At 47.6% G+C, this 18,085-nt stretch overlaps 1 protein-coding gene across 1 annotated transcript in view; it reads right to left on the bottom strand.

Moving 5' to 3' along the window:
• CLEC16A (C-type lectin domain containing 16A) overlaps positions 1–18,085 on the bottom strand; it is a 210,759-nt gene that overhangs the window by 34,273 nt on the left and 158,401 nt on the right. The window contains exon 19 of the mRNA XM_004373253.2: positions 1,851–2,002. Coding sequence (XP_004373310.2) covers positions 1,851–2,002 — 152 coding nt within the window. The remainder of the gene's footprint in view (positions 1–1,850; positions 2,003–18,085) is intronic.

Raw genomic sequence — 18,085 nt, 5'->3', positions numbered from 1 at the left:
AGACCCCGGCTCTGCTGGAGAAGGGCTGAGGAAAAGGGAACTCTCCAAAACTGCTGGTGATGACAATCCTTTGAGAGGGGAATTTGGCAGTATCTATTAACATTTAAAATAGGCACACCCCAACTTCTTGGTATCTGCCCTCGGGAAAACCTTGCACTGGTGCAGAAGAACAGGAACAGTTCTGTCCATGGCAGCAGTGCTTGTAAAGGTAAAAAACTGCAAACAACCAACAGGGCACGGGCTACATATGCTTTGGTGCAGTCATGCAGCACTTAAAGGAGGGGCAGTAGGTCTGTATATACTAACATGGTTAGCTCTCCAAGACATACTACTGAGTGAAAAAAAGCAAAGTTTAGAATATGTTCAAATGTGACACCATTTAAATAAACCACTCATACCCAAGCATATGCATAAAACCCAAATCAAACTGCTGATAGAAAAAGCAAGTTGCAGAACAATACCCACTGCTGTTGAGTCGATTCCAACTCATAGTGACCCTATAGGACAGAGCAGAACTGCCCCACAGAGTTTCCAAGGAGCACTTGGTGGATTCAAACTGCTGACCTTTTGGTTAGCAGCTGTAGCACTTAACCACTATGCCACCAGGGTTATGCATCTATTTTTAAAAACAGGTACATGTAGCTACATTTACATATGCATTTGGCAGAGGAAAAGATCTGGAATCTGGGTCATCTCTTGGGAAGAAGGAGAGGTGCAAGGATTGAGGACTTTAGTCAAAGAGGATACAAAAATAGCGTGGGGGTGGCATCTGACCTCCTCTAACTTCACAAGAGGGAAGGAGAATCAAGATCAACAGCCCAAGGCTGATTCCTATGAGGCAGAGGTCAGACATGCCTCCTCTCTCTGCCATCTTTACCAATTCTGACACCAACTGTCCCTCCCATGACACTTTCTACTTCTCTGCTAGGTTCGATAATTCATTGCAATGGCCACAAAGAACTCATAGACAATATCACAATTATGGAGTTTATTAGGGAATTCAGGTTCAGGAATGCTCAGGATGCAGTTCTTCCATCAGGACAGCTTCTTCCCAGCCATGCTCGCATGTCCCTCTCTGACCCTTAGCCTCTGCCTTGCTCAGGTAAGTGTTACAAAGCTCTTTTAGCTCTGCCAATAAGTGCCCTGAGGCGCCCCACACCGCCAATGAGGCTCAGACCAAAGGCACTCAGCTCTAGCTCTGTGGGTCAGCAAACCTAGCTCCACCAAGTGCCCAGAGGCACCCTACTCCACCAGCAAGGCTCCTGCTCGAAGGCTCTCAGCTTTCTCGCTCCGTTGGCGGGGCTGTCTCCTGCCACTGTTTCTCTGATGCTGCTTCTTGCCATCTTCAGTGTTACAGTTCTCCTTCTCTCTCTCTCCTTTTCTCCCTCTTGCCCCCCCTCCCACCCCTCAACTCTGTTCCAGGAGCTTTCAGTGCAGGGATCCCAGGTCCAAAAGACGTGCTCCATTCCTGGCTCTTCTTCCTTGGCAGTGGTAAGATCCTCTCTTCTTGCCTCTGGGATTGCTCATTTTAAGCCTAGTGGAATGGCAAAACTGACCAATCCCTTCGTTAGGGCTCCAAATACCTTATTTGATAGTCCCACTCAATCATTGTGAGTCACAAAGACTAAAGGCTAGAAGGGCCACATTAAGTAATTCACTGTACCAAAGAGGACTTGGACTTATCTATCTTCAGGATGTTTTAACTTTTCTCAAGGAGAGTTCATTCATGTACTCCCTGTGTCATTAAAATCAATTGTCAAAAATGATAATTGTGTGTGTGTGTGTGTGTGTGTGTGTGTGTATTTGTATAGCCAATCAAGATGAGCTTCTGGAGTTCTCGGACACCTTACCTGCAGAAGACCTGCAAACTTGACTACTCCCCAGCCAAGTCTGGACACATCGGGCTCCACCAAACTCATCTGGTAAATATCCACAGCCAGGAATCGCTGGACCATGCTGCCATCCTTGGTGATGACTGTGCACGCGATCAGGTCACTGTTATCTAGGAGGAGGGAGACGGAGAGCAGAATGAGATGTGGTCTGACTGCCTAGCCAGGGCTAGAGAGCCGGGGTGGACTCTGGTTCTGGTGGGCAGCAGAGCTAGGTGGTCAGAGCCCAGCTTGGAGTCACACAGACCAGGTCCCAGTCCCCGCTCAGTGAGTTACGTTTGCAGGTTTCTTTAACTCTCTGGGCCTCAAATCGCTCATATGAGAAACGGGGATGATGCTCACCCTTCTCAAAGCACTGTCTGTGAGGATTAACTGATACAACGCATATAAAGCACTAGTACGATGTTTACGGCATATCAGGCGCTCAAACTGTAGCTAAAAAATCAACAATAAACCATGATCCCACTAGCATGCAAGGCTTCCTGGTACACAGATGGCATTTCCAGTTGTGATGGTGTTGGCCTACATTAAGTAAAGACAGGAAAACATGCATCTCCTTCTCAGGTAGAGAATCACCAGGCCCGCAACTTGGTGTTTGGCAACTTGAAGCCGAGCTCTGCACTAAATGGATGTGTGATACTGAACAAGGCACTTGGCTCCTCTGAACCACAGTTTTCCTGTCTGTCAAATGGGAACAATGCCTCCTATCTTGAGACATGTGGTGAATTAAATGAGAGCAGAGAGGTGAAGCATGTAGCATGGGGCCCTGGCTGTAGTGCGTCCCTAGCAAATGTTAGGTCCCTTCTCTTACTTGAATGCTCTCCCCAAATTCGATGTCTAATTTAGTGCCTGTCCTTGACCTTGAAATGGTCAGAAGAACACAGGACCATTAAATCTATGGTCTATTTTGAGTTCCCTCCAATGGAATCCTTTGCCACATACGTTTTAAAAGAAACAGCTGAACCAGGAAACAACCTAAATGTCCCAAAACAGGGGAACAGTTTGAGTATGATTTTTTTCCATCAGATGGGAAAATTATATACATATTTAAAATTATGTGTTTAACCAAACCACTAACAGTGGTTACCTATGGGGAGGGAAGTGAGACCTGAGGGTAGGAGGAGTGGTGGGGAAGGGAGGTATCAATGGGAGAACTTTCATTTTTGCTCTATGTACCACTGTATTGCTTGAGATTATTTTAAAATGCGAAAGTATTCATGATGTGTTTTTGAAATTAAAAAAACAACAACAAAACCTGTTGCCATCAAGTCAATTCTGACTCATAGCAACCCTATGGGACAGAGTAGAAGTGCCCCATAGGGTTTCCAAGGAGCAGCTGGTAGATTCAAACTGCTAGCCCTTTAGTTAGCAGCTGAACTCTTAACCACTGTGCCACCAGGGCTCTGCTTCTGAAATACATATACAAATTTAACAATCATCTTTACAAAAATAATTGCAATGATATTGGAAAACACATTAAAATTTTAAGTGAAAAAGAGGATAAACACTTTATTACTACTTTATTACTATGATGTTGACGCACTAAAAAAAAAAAAAAAGAAGAAGTATCCCTACAAAGAAATAGGAGCCCTGGTGGGGCAATGGTTAAGTGCTCGGCTGCTAACTGAAACACTGGCAGTTCGAACCCAACCAGTGGCTCCAGGGGAGAAAGACTCAACTATCTACTCCCATGAAGATTACAGCCTAGGAAATCCTATGAGGCAGTTTTACTCTCTCACACGGGGTTGCTATGAGTCAAAAATCAACTTGACAGCACCTCACAACAACAATACAAAGAAATACAAGTGCAGAAAAATATACCAAAACATTAACACAAGTATTGCATTAGATAAATAGTGAGAGAGACCAGCTGCCGTCGCGTCAGCTCTGACTCATGGTGACTCCGTGTGTGTCAGAGTAGAATTGTGCTCCATGGCGTTTTCGATGGCTGATTTTTTGGAAGTAGATCACCAGGTCTTTCTTCTGAGGTGCCTCTGGGTAGACTCGAACTGCCACCCTTTCAGTTAGCAGCTTAGCGTGTTAACGGTTTGTACCACACATAGGTAGATAAATGGTAGATGGGTTTTATTTTCTTAACCTTTAAACATCTTCTTCAATGAGAATCTTTTACTTTTTTAAAGCAAAACAAAACAAAAAATAAATAAAAAGCGACTTCTCTTTCCTTCCTGTCCCCCTTCCCCCATCTTTTCTCCCTCTCCCTGCCTCTCCAGGACGACTCAGCTTTATTCTGTTCCCACATTCACAAAGGAAGCCCACCCGAAGGTTTGACCTGGGAGAGCAGGTACAGTCATATGAATCATCAATCATCGCGACAGTTGCATTTGTCGACAAGCAGCTTGACTCCCTCACAAAACACAGCGGCCTTGGGGGCTTCAGAGGGGGAAAAAAAAAAGACATGCCACACCTCCACCACAAAGAAGAAAAAAAAAGGAAGGAAAAAACCCAAAGCGGAACAACATTCAGAAATGTAACTGAGACATCAAAGCCCTGTGAGAACACAGTGAACCAGTTCATAAGAAAACGAAAAAGCAACCGTCCCCCAGTGAGACAGAACAGCGTGTGGAGCCGCTTGCCCTTCAGAAGCTGTGGGGGCAGTTCAGGAGAAACGAAGCAAGCTTCTACAGATGAAAAGAGAACAACGACATCCTGAAGGGGATCAAGGAAATGCTGGTTATGTGCGACTCGTTTGCGGGCCGCTCGGTATCACGTTGGCAAACTCCTTCACCTGCCTCAGCCCGCGGCTGCTCCACACGCTGCCCGCGGGCTTTCCCAGGTGGTGCCTGGTGGGGCATGGCTGTCTGCTCCTTTGGGTCACCAGGGTGTTTTGGACAGGGAGTTACCTCAGGTACTGAGTGGAACCCAACGTCGCCCCCATTCTATATCCTTCACCAGCTGCCTCCAAGCACGCACGCACGCACACACACGCTCTTCAGAATTTCCACAAGCCCATTAAGGAGCAGACATGCAGCTAGGCAGTGGTTCTATGGTGAGCCAGACAGACCCAGCCCCTGCCCTCAGGAAGCTTACACTCTAGGGAGGCAAACAGACAAAACACTCAGCCAACATACCAGTGGAATCAGTCGCTGCAAGATGGATGCAGCAGAAGAGGCTTCCTGAGAAGGACATTTAACCCAGGCCAAGGGCCAGAAGGAGCAGAGTTGGGCCGGGAGCATCGCAAGCACGAGGAACCACCAAGTAAAAAGGGCGGAAGGTGCTCGTGTGCTCCAGCCGACTGCAGGACAGGGAGTGAGTACAGAGTTGGTGGTGGTGGCGGCCAGAGCAGCCAGCCTTGCAGCATCCCTAAGGAGGGACGTGGATTTCGAACTGAGTCCTGGGGAGCCATGCCGAGTGCTGATGCCCAGTGAGGGGCTTGGTGGTCGTGCTGTGTGGTGGCCACATGAGCGTCCCTGTCTGACTCTCGGGAGTGACCTGTGGCCAGGTGAGGCCAGTGCAGGTGACGGTGAAACAAGGTCTCCCAGTCACCCCTACACTGGTGCTTCCCAAATCCCACTGCCCGTCTGAATCTCCTGGGTCCCAGCCACCACCAACTTCACTTCAAAAAGGGTGGTGACTAGCACTCTACATTTAAAAAAAAAAAAAAAAAAAAATCACAGAAAGGTATCAAAATATAGGAAAATATCCACATGGCCTCAGAGGCAGGTAAGGATTTCTTTAGAAAGAGGTAAGAATCAACACACAGATAAATACAAGATTGGCAAACTGACTAAAAAAAATTAAAAATCAACTTACATGTAACAAATGACTTTATAATCAAACAGACTAGGGGAAACATTTGCAAAATATCTTGTCCGAGATGATAAATTAGTCCACGTGAGAACCAGTCACAGACCTGGGAATGGGGACACTAGTAAACACACATCAAGGCGCTCACCTTGCGAGAAACGAGAAACCATCTTCTACACACCGGGCTGGCAAAAATAAAAACATCTGATAATATCAGGTGCTGATGAACAAGAAGAGAAACTGGCATTCTAGTAGGAGAATAACTTTTCACAGCCATCTTGAAGGACAAATTAGCATTATTTATTAAAACCGAAAGTTTCACATCCTATAGCTTTGCGAGTGATATGTTCCCAAGAAAAACACACACACACGTGGGCCCAGAGACTTGTACGAGGATGAAGACAGCAGCATTTGGGTCTGTAACTCCCCAAATGTCCAGCAACAAGGGAAAGGATGAATAAAGCATGTATGTTCATTCAATGCAAAGCATTATGGTAATGAAAAGGAATTAACTGGATCTCTAGATATTTCAACCGGGTTAAATCTATAAGAACACACTGTTGAGTGGAAAAAGCAAGTGGCAGCATGATACACACAATGTAACACAACTCATGGAAAATTAAACCACTCGAAATGACACCGTGCATTTTCTATGGGCTCAAGCATGTGTATGTATAATAACCACCACCACAGCAACAGAAAAGCCTGGTAGGATACATAGTGACTATGTCTTTGGAGGGGAAGAGGCAAGGAGGTTGGGGGTATTTTAGTTTATATTCAACATGCTGACTTTCCAAAGAGAAAATCAATATGTTATTTATGTACTTAAAGAAAAAAGTGAATCTCTTCCCACACTCTTAGAAGAACGGCCTTAGGGCCTTCTGGGGCCTGGCCAGGGCTGGGGAGCAGCACCAGGCTGGGTTTGGCCAGATCATGAGGTACGACAATTATCAAGAACTGGGTGATGGCAAGAAGCCAACTGTTCTCTCTTCCAACAGAAAGGCGTGTCCGGCCTTCCAAACCACCCTGGCGTCCAGCTCAGCACCCTGGGTGGCACAGTCCGGGAGCCTGCTCGGGCTCACTAGGAAGCCATCTGGAGACCGGTGAGGCCCAGCCCTGCCCAATGAGCTCAGGGCCGGGGGCAGAGGCATTCAGGGGCGGAAGGAGACCCCATGGGCGGAGCAGGTGGGATAGCAGCCGTCTCCATTGCACCCCAGGACCCCAAAGGCGCAGTGTGCCTCGGGGGAAACTGAGTCCAGGGCAAGGTGACATTTCCCTCCTACTCCCAGGCACTACCTCGTTTTATTTATTTGAGGGGGCAGAAGATCTACAAATTTATTTTACTTGAAAATACTAAGCTTATTAATCTCTGAATAGAGAACACATTCACACATTCGCATTTAAAAGGTACAAAATTGTTTACAGTGCATATAAGCCTACCCTGCCCCCTCTCCAGAGGCAACCATTGTGTGTACTTCTTGTTACCCATCCACTATGCAAGCAGCCCTGGTGGCACAACGGTTAAGCCCTGGGCTGCTAGCTGAAAGGTTGGTGGTTTGAACCAATCCAGCGGCTCTGTGGTAGAAAGACCTGGTGAAGATTACAGCCTAGGAGACCCTATGGGGCAGTTCTACTTTGTCACATGGGGTCACTATGAGTCAGAATCGACTTGACGGCACCCAACAACAATAACATCCACTATGCATTTGCAAGTTTATGTGTGGCACACACCGTCTGCATTGTGCTGTGTCCACTTAACTCTGTATCTCGGTGAGTCGCCCGCACGCAGGTGCTCCTCACCCTTCCGAGCTGCACGCGATCCCACGGTATGGCTGACTCCAAATGACTGAACAGCTCCCCAGCTGGTGGACGTTCAGGTTGTTTCTAAACTTTTGCTACCACAGACGAGGAGCACCCATATTTGTGTTAGCATATGAGAGTAAATCTACATCAGCAAAGTAGAGCTTGTACTTAATTTTTTTCTTGAAAGCACTCATTTTTTTTTAACTGTGCTTTAAGTGAAAGTTTACAATTCAAGTTAGTCTCTCATACAAAAATTTATACATACATTATTATGTGACCCTAGTTGCTCTCCCTATACTGTGATAGCACACTCCTCCTTTCCACCCCTGATTTCCCATGTCCATTCAACTAGTTCCTGACCCTCTCTGCCTTCTCATCTCACCTCTGGACAGGAGCTGCCCATTTAGTCTCACGTATCTACTTGAGCTAAGAAGCACACTCTTCATGAGTATCATTTTATGTCCAGTCTAATCTTTATCTCAGGAGTTGGCCTCAGGAATGGTTTTAGTTTTGTGCTAACAGAGAGTCTGGGGGTCATGTCTTCTGGGGTCCCTCCAGTCTCAATCAAACCACTAAGTCTTTTTTTTTTTTTATTACAATTTGAGTTCTGCACCCCACTTTTCTCCTGCTCTGTCAGGGACTCTCTGTTGTGTTCCCCTGCCAGGGAGGTCACTGGTGGTAGCCAGGCACCATCTAGTTCTTCTGGTCTCAAGCCGATGAAGTCTCTGGTTTATGTGGCCCTTTCTGTCTCTTGGGCTAATATTTTCCTTGTGTCTTTGGTGTTCTTCATTCTCCTTTGCTCCAGGTGGGTTGGGACCAACTGATGCATCTTAGAGGACTGCTTGCTAGCTTTTAAGACCCCAGACGCCACTCACCAAAGTAGGATGCAGAACATTTTCTTAATAAACTTTGTTATCTCAATTGACCTAGATGTCCCCTGAAACCATGGTTCCCAGACCCCTGCCCCTGCTACTCTGTCCTTCTAAGTGTTTGGCTGTATTCAGGAAACTTCTTAGCTTTTGGTTTAGTCCAGTTGTGCTGACTTCCCCTGTAGTGTGTGCTGTCCTTCCCCTTCACCTAAGATCATTCTTGTCTACTATGTAGCTAGTGAATACCCCCTCCCTCCCTCCCTCCCTCCCTCCCCACCCTGGTAACCATCAAAGAATGTTTTCTTCTGTGTTTAAACCTTTTCTTGAGTTCTTATAATAGCAAAGCACTCATATTTTATGAAAATAAAATTTAAAAAGGAAACTTCGTATCACTACCATACATGGAAAAACCAAAATTGCTTACAATAAAGATGGTAATCATGAAAGGAGATGAAAGAGAAAAGACCACTTTATTAAATTAATAGCCTGAAGCCGGCTCTTTTGTTAAAAACGGAGATCCGTGAGTTACAGAGGGTCTAAGACAAACTAGGACCGATCTGAGACATTCTCCTCGATACAACAGAAATGACTAGGGGAACTAAAATGAATTTTCGTAGGGACTGAATTTTCCAAAGATAGCTACAATAGTATCTGCACCTAGATACTCTTATTACAATGTGACCTTGGCACCCCCCCTCCCATCAAGTGGTTGAGTCTATGTCCTTTTTCTTTGAACTTAGGTGGGCCTCTGTGATTGCCTTGACCAACAGAGTACAGTGCAAGTAATGCTATGTGATTCCTGAGGCAAGGTCATAAAAACGCTCTCGGAACCCAGCTGCCATGCTGTGAGGAAGCCTAAGCAGCCCATGGGCAGGCCCATGTGGAGAGAAACCAAGGCTCCAGGCCCACACTTGCCTGCCCCATTTGATCATCTAGTCCTGCGTCCCCAGTTGAGCCACCTCAGCTGATGCCATGTGGAGAAGAGATGAGCGAGTGCTGTCTCCAGGCACACTTACAATTCTCAAGTTCTTTCAGCACCACCAAGGATCTGTACACCACACCTCGGAAGACTGGCCCAGACAAGCCGGTTCGAGGCTAGCTCTTCTGGATGCTCAGAAGGTCCTGCGGTGTTCCGCAGAATGAAGGGAAACTAGTGTAGCCATTTCCCAACAGAATTTTAAGACGTTGGGGGAGAGGATCAGAAAAGGAAAACATCTGAACGAAGAGGCCACCTTACCATGAAGTGCAGAATCAGGTCAATTTTGCCTAGTAAAAAGAGCCGGGGCTTTGGAGCCGTGGAAACCTGGGTTTAAATCCCAGCTCTGCCACTGATAACTGTGACCTTGGGCGAATCACCTCCTGTCTCTGAGTCTCAGGTTCCTAACTTAGAAAAATCAGCTTAACGCCTTGCAGGGCTGTGGTAGGTTTTCAGAGGGGCACAGGCCCTGCCCAGCCCTATCATAAATGCAAGCTGTAGTCTTCCCAGTGGTTCAAAGTCCTCCCAGATGGAAGCTGGATTGTTTGGGAAAGCTCTGACCTTCCGGAGCCCTGATTCTCTTGAATCAGAACCTTTCTGCCTAAAGCAAAGTCATGCTTCCTGAATGCAGACTCTGACTAAGGGAGTCACTTCTGTGGAATAAAATGAATCACAGTTTTCAGCTGTTTCTCAGAATGCCCATGGAGTCACAGGATTAAGAGGCTCCTTCCCTGATCCCCTTATCCTTCCCTTCCCTTCCCCATTACAACTTTGGCACACAAAAAAATTTTTTTTTGAGTGGGAATAGGAATCATAATTTTAAGTCCCTTATTCTGTTTCCTTTATTTGAATAAGTCACAGGCCTATCCTTAGCAGTAATTCGGTAACCTATCCATTGGAACTGGATATAATATGCCCATAAAACAGTTGCTATCTAGATCCCCAGTATCCCCACCAATGTCTAGACAGCACTTATCATTCTGGAATTATCCTTCTGTGTTGAGGCCTGCCTCCCCATCTAGACTGTTAAGCCCCAAGAGGGCAGGGCCCTCGCCTGTCTCATTCACTACGGTACCTCCAGGAGGGGTCTGAGCCCCAGCAGGTGCTCTGGAAGCACTTGACTGGATGGAAGAATGCTAATGTCCTCCGGCTCCCATTCTGAGGAAAGGACTTCTAGACCAGCTGTCCTTCGTAGCCCCTGGGCTGAAGGCTCCTCCACAGCCTGCTCTGACAAGCTGTAGCTCATTACTGAGCAATAAATGGGGCTGACTGACTTTCGCTGTATTTAAATGATGTCTTCATAATAAAATATGGATGCCAATATCGTAATTTAATTCTTGGCGTTGGTGGCTCCAAATACATTCAGAAGTGAAGTCTTTATCCTTATAATGGGCTCTCTAGGCCAGCTCAATTCCAGTGCTTTGAAATCCGACACTCTGGGCTTTCAGGCCAATTCTTAGAATGCAGCTGGAGTTTCGATGTGCAGCTCTAAGGTCTTTGAGGCACAGGTTGTTAATCAAAGGGCAGGAAGGGGCTGGGGAGCAGAGCACACTGATGGTTCACCCTAGGATTCCAAGACACTGGCTCGCACAATGAGACTTCACAGGCTTCCTCTGTGAACAGAAAGGCATGTGATTCTGTGTGCAAGGGACCCGGCCCCTCCGTGCATCTAAGAGTCAAATCTGGTTTCTATTCTAGGGTCTGCACGTGTCCCTGGCATTGTGATGGGGAAACTGCAGGTGGCTAGGGAAGCCCATGCAGGGAGCTTCAGTAACAGGCTGGCTGTCACTGGAGGTGATGCCACCTTTCTATAGGATGTCCGGGGCCATGTGGGCTTTGGCTCTCTGAAGCCATATCCTTAAAGACGGTCAGGGCTGAGTGTATGGATAGGGCACCCCCCTCTGCAGTTTCATCCATGACGACCACTCAGTGACAATGACCAATCTTATCAAGTGCCTCTGTAAGCTGGGCACTAAGCCTTCCATGGTGACAAGATCCTATGAGGTATGTTCACTGGTTCCACGGGGGAGGTCAAGCAACCTCCCCAAGAACACACAACTGACTGATGACTTGGCTGAGTGATGATGCCAGAGTGGGGGCATGTGATCTTTACACTGCCCTCAACAAGCTGAGTTCGAGTACTCTGGATACTCCCCACCCAGGCTAGCCCTCGAGTGGAGGGGGTGCTGAGCGGCTCTGGCAGGGAGACAGGCAGACTCCCTAAGCTCTCAGCAGTCAGTCTCCAGGGGCTTTGTTCCCATGGTGCTCTAAGGCCCGGATTCACCTGTGCCCCGGGGCTGCCATTGGCATGGTACCCACCCTTCACTGGGCACTTAGTGGGCCCATTCCAGTTGTGGACCTAGGTCCTTTAGCCCAGAAGTGCTGCCTTTCTTCCTGGCATGCAGGTCAAATTCACACTGGGTGTCACCACCTCTTGGGGCTCCGTTTAGGTGCTGGGATACAGTGCTGGCATACGGTGCTAGGATATGGTGGTAGGCTCCTTGTGGAGCCTACAGGCCAGTGCACAGATGTAGCCCTTTGGAGCCTGTGTGGGACAGGAGAAGGAACTCGGTGGCCCTGAATAAAGTGGTAATGGTAAATAACTTCAGGGAAGGTCAGCATCGCATGGCTCCCTGATGACAGAACCCAGCTGTCGGGAAAGGCCTTAACCGACCAATAACGCCAGCTGGGAAGCGACTGAGGAATCACTGGCTCCAGGCAGCTCAGAGGGAGAGGGGCAGGCACGGGCGGTACAAGGCTGTGAATCAGAAGCCCAGTGGGAAAGTGCAATCCATCTCCCAAACGTCACCACTCTATCAATGTCCACTACACAATTGAAAACGACAGCTGCTTGGGGCATAAGAAAGGGACACGATGTTGGCGTGGGAACTACTTTAAGCGCTTTGAAAAGGAAACGGTGTGCTGATTCCAATGCAACCAGGTAGAGCCGGGTGAGGAAGAACCAGGCTGCACAAAGGAGGGAGAAGAGCCCGGAACAAAGGACACCCAGACCTTTGCTGCGCCTCGTTAGCGCCTCGTTAGCGCCGGGGAGCCTCCCCGCATGGCCCGTGGCACTGGATGCCAAAGAACAAGCCCTGCTGGTTCTCACTGCGGGTGTAAAGTAGCACACTCAATTAGGCCAACTTTCTCTGACAGTCAAATCAATCCTTTGAAGAAAATTAAGTAACCATTTCTCCATCAACCCAGCAACAATCTATGGTTTTATTTGCTGCAAGTAGCAATCAATTACTCAGTCTTCTTTGAAGATCCCTAAAGCATTCCTTCCCAGCAGGGCCAGGAGGCAACTGTAAAGCACGGCATTTCCTGGATGGAGAGTGGGGTTTGGTGCATTTCTGCTGCCAGGCATAGGAGCCGGCCCCTCGTGGAATAAAGGGAAAAACATACTGGTCGTGGCCCCCGTATCTGCAAAGGAGAGCAGCCACTAGGTATGAGGACATTTGCTGAAACCCAGTCACTCAGGGAAATTCTGACCCAGTGCTCAGTTCCAAGATTTCAACCGCTATCACAGGGTGTAGTGGGGGTGGGGGTCTACGGCAACAGCGTGCAAATGATGTCCAGGCCTTCAGCCTTTTTTACACACACCCCCGCCCTGCCCGCAGCCAAGAGGCACCCGCCAGAAGCACCGTGGAGAGACTCTGGTGCCCTAACATTCTAGGTCCGCTTCCCCTTCAGTAACGCAGCTCTGGCCGCAGGGAGGCTGGGGTGGGGGGGCGGGGGGAGGTCGTCCTGGGTCAGGCCCGGAGGCCAGCTGCCTGGGGTCAAGTCCTAGCTTGGCCACTTCCTAGTTCCTGGCCACGTGACTTCGCTTCACTTGCTTTGTCTGTAAACTAGGGGCAATAAAATAACTTTATAACTCAGGTCCACAAAATGCATGTTGGAATATTTAGGGGGCAGGGTACCGATGTCTGCAATTTACTTTGAAATGCATCAAAAAAAAAAAAGGACAGAGGAGTATACATGTGATAAAGCAATGAAGTAAAATGCTAATGGTAGACTCTAGGCGGTGGATATAAGGTTGTTCACTGTGCGGTTCTTTCCATTTGGTTGTACGCTTGAAATTTTTCAAAGTACTGTACATATTGGTGAATCAACCGACCTCCTAGAGTTGTTGTAAACTTTAAACACGTATATGGTGGCCAGTGAATAAATGGTACCTGCAATATGATCTGACCACTGTTGCGTGGTTACTACATGATCTCCCTGGCTACGGAAATTTATTTGGCTCCTGAATTTGAACAGCAGGCATCTGAATGGGAAGAGTTTGGGTGCGAAGGGTACTTGTAGCGATCTTCCCAGCATCTGGTAACCTTGCAGAACCTTCATGTTTCCCAGTGAGTTCCAAAGGCCACCGAGGACATTATATCAATGCTCACTTTGCTGATACGGATGGGTAAGGCTATCATTATTTGTTCACTGAGTAAATATGTGAGCAGTTACCATCTGATGGGCTGCTTGTCTTGGTGTCTATTAAATGGCCCATGGGCACTACTGCCATTTTCTGATGGGAGGGGCAGGCGCCTTGCCCCAGGTGCCCACAGGCTGGGAGTAGCAGTGCTGGGCGGGGCCTCAGCTCCACCCACTTTCCGAGGTGGGGTTTTCCATGGTGCCTGGTTACTTCCTTTCTCTTAGCTTGAAATGTGCATGCCACAAACATCTAGTAAAATAATGTGACCGGTTTCCACAAAGCAGCCAAGAGAACCCGTCTCATTTCTTCATCTTTACTCCTTGGAAAATTTCCAGAGCCTCTCTTCTTGGGAGAACAAGTGGGAATTTTACCCTTCTTATTCTACGTGTCTGGGGACATGCAGAAGGCAGCTCCCTTGGACAACTCAAGTCCACACGGGGGTGGGCAACTTGCAAAAGCTTTATTCCTGTTCCCTTTCTTAGCACTAAACAAAGTTCAGAGAGAGACAACTCTCTGAAAACATAATTACCAGAAACCAAATCCTAATGAGCAGCAATTCCAAGTAGAGCGTGGCATGTCCCCTTATCAAGTGACACTCAGCCTGTCTGCCACCCAGAGGCACAGCGGTCAGATCTTCATATTGCATTGCCAACCACACTTATCTCTACATGCTCTCCTAATGCCACATTTGCATAGTACATTGCATAATTTCCTCTCTGAAAATGGCCCTATTTAGCATGAGTAAATAAAGTTAGCTAACTCTGTGCAGCAGCCGAGTGGAATACTTGAGATTTCCAAGAAAAGATTTGAATAGCTAAGCTCCTCGCTATGCAAGCTGAGATAGACTACCACAATTGACTTTTGATACAGCTCCCTCCTTCCTGCCACTCAGCAGCCTCGCAGCTAATGAACAAGGACAGCCTGGCCTTCGTGAGCCCAAGGCCTGTCGCCTACCGTCCCGTGATTCCTCTGCTCAGGGCCCCTCCACAGTGTGTGGTCAGGCAGACCTCAGCCTGAATCCAGGCTTTGCCTGTTCCTTCCTTCCTTCATCCTTCCATCTGTCTCTCCGCCTGGTGGGCTAGAGGAATGAGGGAGGCAGATACACCCCTGCTCTGGGTGATCTCTCAGCCTCACTTCCTTATCTGAAAAATGGAGACGCCACTCCCTTCACAGGGATGCTCTTAGGTGCGAATGAGATAAGGTACAGAAAGGGCTTCACCCAATGCCTGTGATTTTTCCCTGTGTGTCTTGTGGGTACACATCTCCTTTTTCCCTCTGGATAGAAGGTTCTTGAAGATAGAGCCAAATCTTCTATTTCCCTTGGGTTTCTCCCTTACTTCATGTCAGAAAAGTGCTCAAGGGTATTCTAGGGAGCAGGTCCACACGCGAGAGGGAGCCCCTCCTGTTGGAGAACATAGTCCTGAGAGTGTTTTCCCCAGGCATTAAGCTCTTTTAATTTATATTTTCAACTCCACTAAAGGAGGCATGTATGCATGTCACACGTGCATCTGTGGGGGGCCCTTGAACCCACAGATGCTGGCAATTCTTAAGGGAGCTCTTCTGGTCAAATGGCTCTCACCTAGGCATTCAAGGCCCTTTTTGCATCAGGGAATGTTCCCTCTTGCTAATATCCAACATGGACCCTCATCTCAAAAAACACAAGTTGGCACAAGAAAACGGCTTTGCAGATCGGATCACTAACACCCACTTTTCCCTTCACTCTCAGGCTTTTCATTCAAACATTTCTGGGGTGCTTTCCTCCGTGCTGGGCCCTGTGCTTGGCAAAGGGGGCCACTGAGATGTGGAAGACCAAGGGGGCCAAGTGACCAATTACATCATGGTGTGACAAGGGCCACAACAGGAGAAGACCAGGGGGCTGTCGAAGGCCAGATGATGGGTACAGACCCAGCCTGCAGTGGTCAGGGAAGGCTTCCTAGGAGGAGACATTCTAACTGAATCCTTAAAGAAGTCCAGAAGCTGACCAAGCAAAGGAGGAGAGAGGCGCTTTAGGCGGATCATACTGGTTCCCCTCAGAGACGTCCTTACATCTGTACTTCCTTCCTGCCCAGTGCTAGCCTCCCATTTCCCACAAATCTTTTGGGTTTTTGGGCTCTTTGCCTCCTGTCTGCACACATTCACTTGCCCATCACCTGGGTCCTCCCTGACACCTGTCACTTCTCTGGCTCTTGGCCTCCTGGGGCAGCTCAGAGCATGGGGACTGGAGCCAGACTGCCTGGGTGTCTGAATCCCAGCCCTACCATTTCCCAATGTGGGACCTCGGGCATACGCCTAACCTATGGTCCTGAGGGGCCTTGGCCAGCAAACGGGGGTGACAGTAACGGTTCCTTTCCCTATATGGTTGTTATGAGGATTAAATAAGATCCATGAAGTGCTAGAATAAAGATGCCAGTTAGACAGAAGCTCTTTGAATTCAACTCAATGAAAGCATTGGTGAGAAAAAGGGTGAGCTGGGCACGAGAAGAGGCCTAGGTTTGAACCCCGCTGATGAGGCTGCACAACCTTGGTCAAGACAGTGGCCTGTCTGGGTGGGCCTCAGTTTCCTGGTCTCACAAATGAAGGGGTTGGGACTAAATCACACGCCTCTTTTCTGATGGGAAAGAACGTCTAAATTTCACACCGGGGGACACATTTACAGCCTTTGGCAGAAATTAGTTCACAGAGTGAATGCTTACCGGCATAGCAGTCTGATTTTTAATTAGCTTGTGGGAATTCAGTGTACTTCAAGCATTAACAGTAAAATATGGGAGACCTCTGGTGGAGACAAGCCATACCTTTGGACTTAAACAAAAGCTGTGTACTTCACAAATGAAATTCTCCGTTTTGTGTTTTTAATCTCTGGTGTTAAAACTGATTATCAGTAAGTTTTTGGCACTAGAACATTTTCAAAGCATATGATTTAAAGTGATATGGTTAATATGAAACTAAATCTTATCAGCATAACTCTGTACAGTTTTACACACCCAGTCAGATGGCCCTCTTTAAGTTATTAAACTATGTTTCAAACACAGTAAATACTGAGAATCTCAACTATTTTCCCTGATTTTTTTTTCTTCTTTCTACTTTTAAAAATGAACTTGTACGTGACATGGTGTATCAAGTTAATGAAGAACAAAATGAGGAAAAGACACTCCAGTCACTCAATCTACTTTAGTCATTCAAGAAACCTTTATGGAGTAGCTTCTCGAATGCTGGCTCCAAAGGGTGAGTATTTTTCTCAGTTTTGCTCATGGCCTGGCATAGTAGGTGCTTACCGCACCTTTGTTAAAAGAAGGAATGCTGGCTCTGGGTAAGGTGTTGGTGAAGCAGAGATTAAAAGACTTCATCCCTGCTCTCAAGGAGCTCACAGATCAGTGGGGGCAAAACAGAAGGAAAGAGACACAGCAGACTGTGATGGTAGGACAGGCCGGGACACCAGGGGCTGAGGCTCCTACATCAGAGTATGGGGGTGGGGTGGGTCCTCACGCAGACTTTTGAAGGATGTGATGAAGAAGTCAGCCGAGGGAAGGGCACGTTTCACAGGCCAGAGGCATACAAGACCACGGTGTGTTTGAGAAACTTCTGTCCTTCGGTGTGGCTGGAGTACATGAACAAGCCAGTGAGGGCTGGTGGGGGTTGAGGCTGCAGAGGCTGGGGCCGGTCAGTAAGGGCGGTTTCTTAAAGTCATGCCAAGGGCTGTAAACAGATACCCAGAACTGCGGGAGTAAGGAAAGGTTCTCATGGCAACCAAAGGTTTTTGCCAGTGGTTATCTACTAAGACTTAAGACTTAATTGGAAGTGTATAATTAAGACTCAGAGTGGAACTTCTAATATAACCGAGAAAGGGTTTACTATGAATATGAAAAAAATGAACAAGATCTCCCATTCATTTCTTTATTTATTAATTCAACAAATATTTACTGTGTGTCTGCTGCATGCCAAGCATGGTCCCAGGTATTGGGGATGCAGGCGGGCAGGGAAGAAGGCCCCGCCCTCAAGCAGCTCGCAGTCTGCTGGGTGCAGACAGACCATAAACAAGTAACTTAAATAAATCTAGAAGCATAAACTGTCCTAAGTTAACACAATGGGAAGGCAGTGCTTAACCTGCTTATGAAGAGACTGGCTTCACATGTTCCATCTGCAGATGTACACCTGTGCTAGTTTCCAAGAGTAACAGTTCCATTTATTGAGCATTCAATCACCCCTGGCACTGTGCTCAGTGCTTTACAAGTAGTAACTCATTTACTCCTCCACACAATGTAGCAAGGGAGGTACCGTGATCCGCACTGCACGGACGAGGGAGGTACCGTGATCCACACTGCACGGACGAGGGAGGTACCGTGATCCGCACTGCACGGAC

This window comes from Trichechus manatus, unplaced genomic scaffold (assembly GCF_000243295.1).
Source record: "Trichechus manatus latirostris isolate Lorelei unplaced genomic scaffold, TriManLat1.0 scaffold00024, whole genome shotgun sequence".
NCBI classification, from domain to species: Eukaryota; Metazoa; Chordata; class Mammalia; order Sirenia; family Trichechidae; genus Trichechus; species Trichechus manatus.
This window is presented reverse-complemented; position numbering and strand designations above follow the sequence as displayed.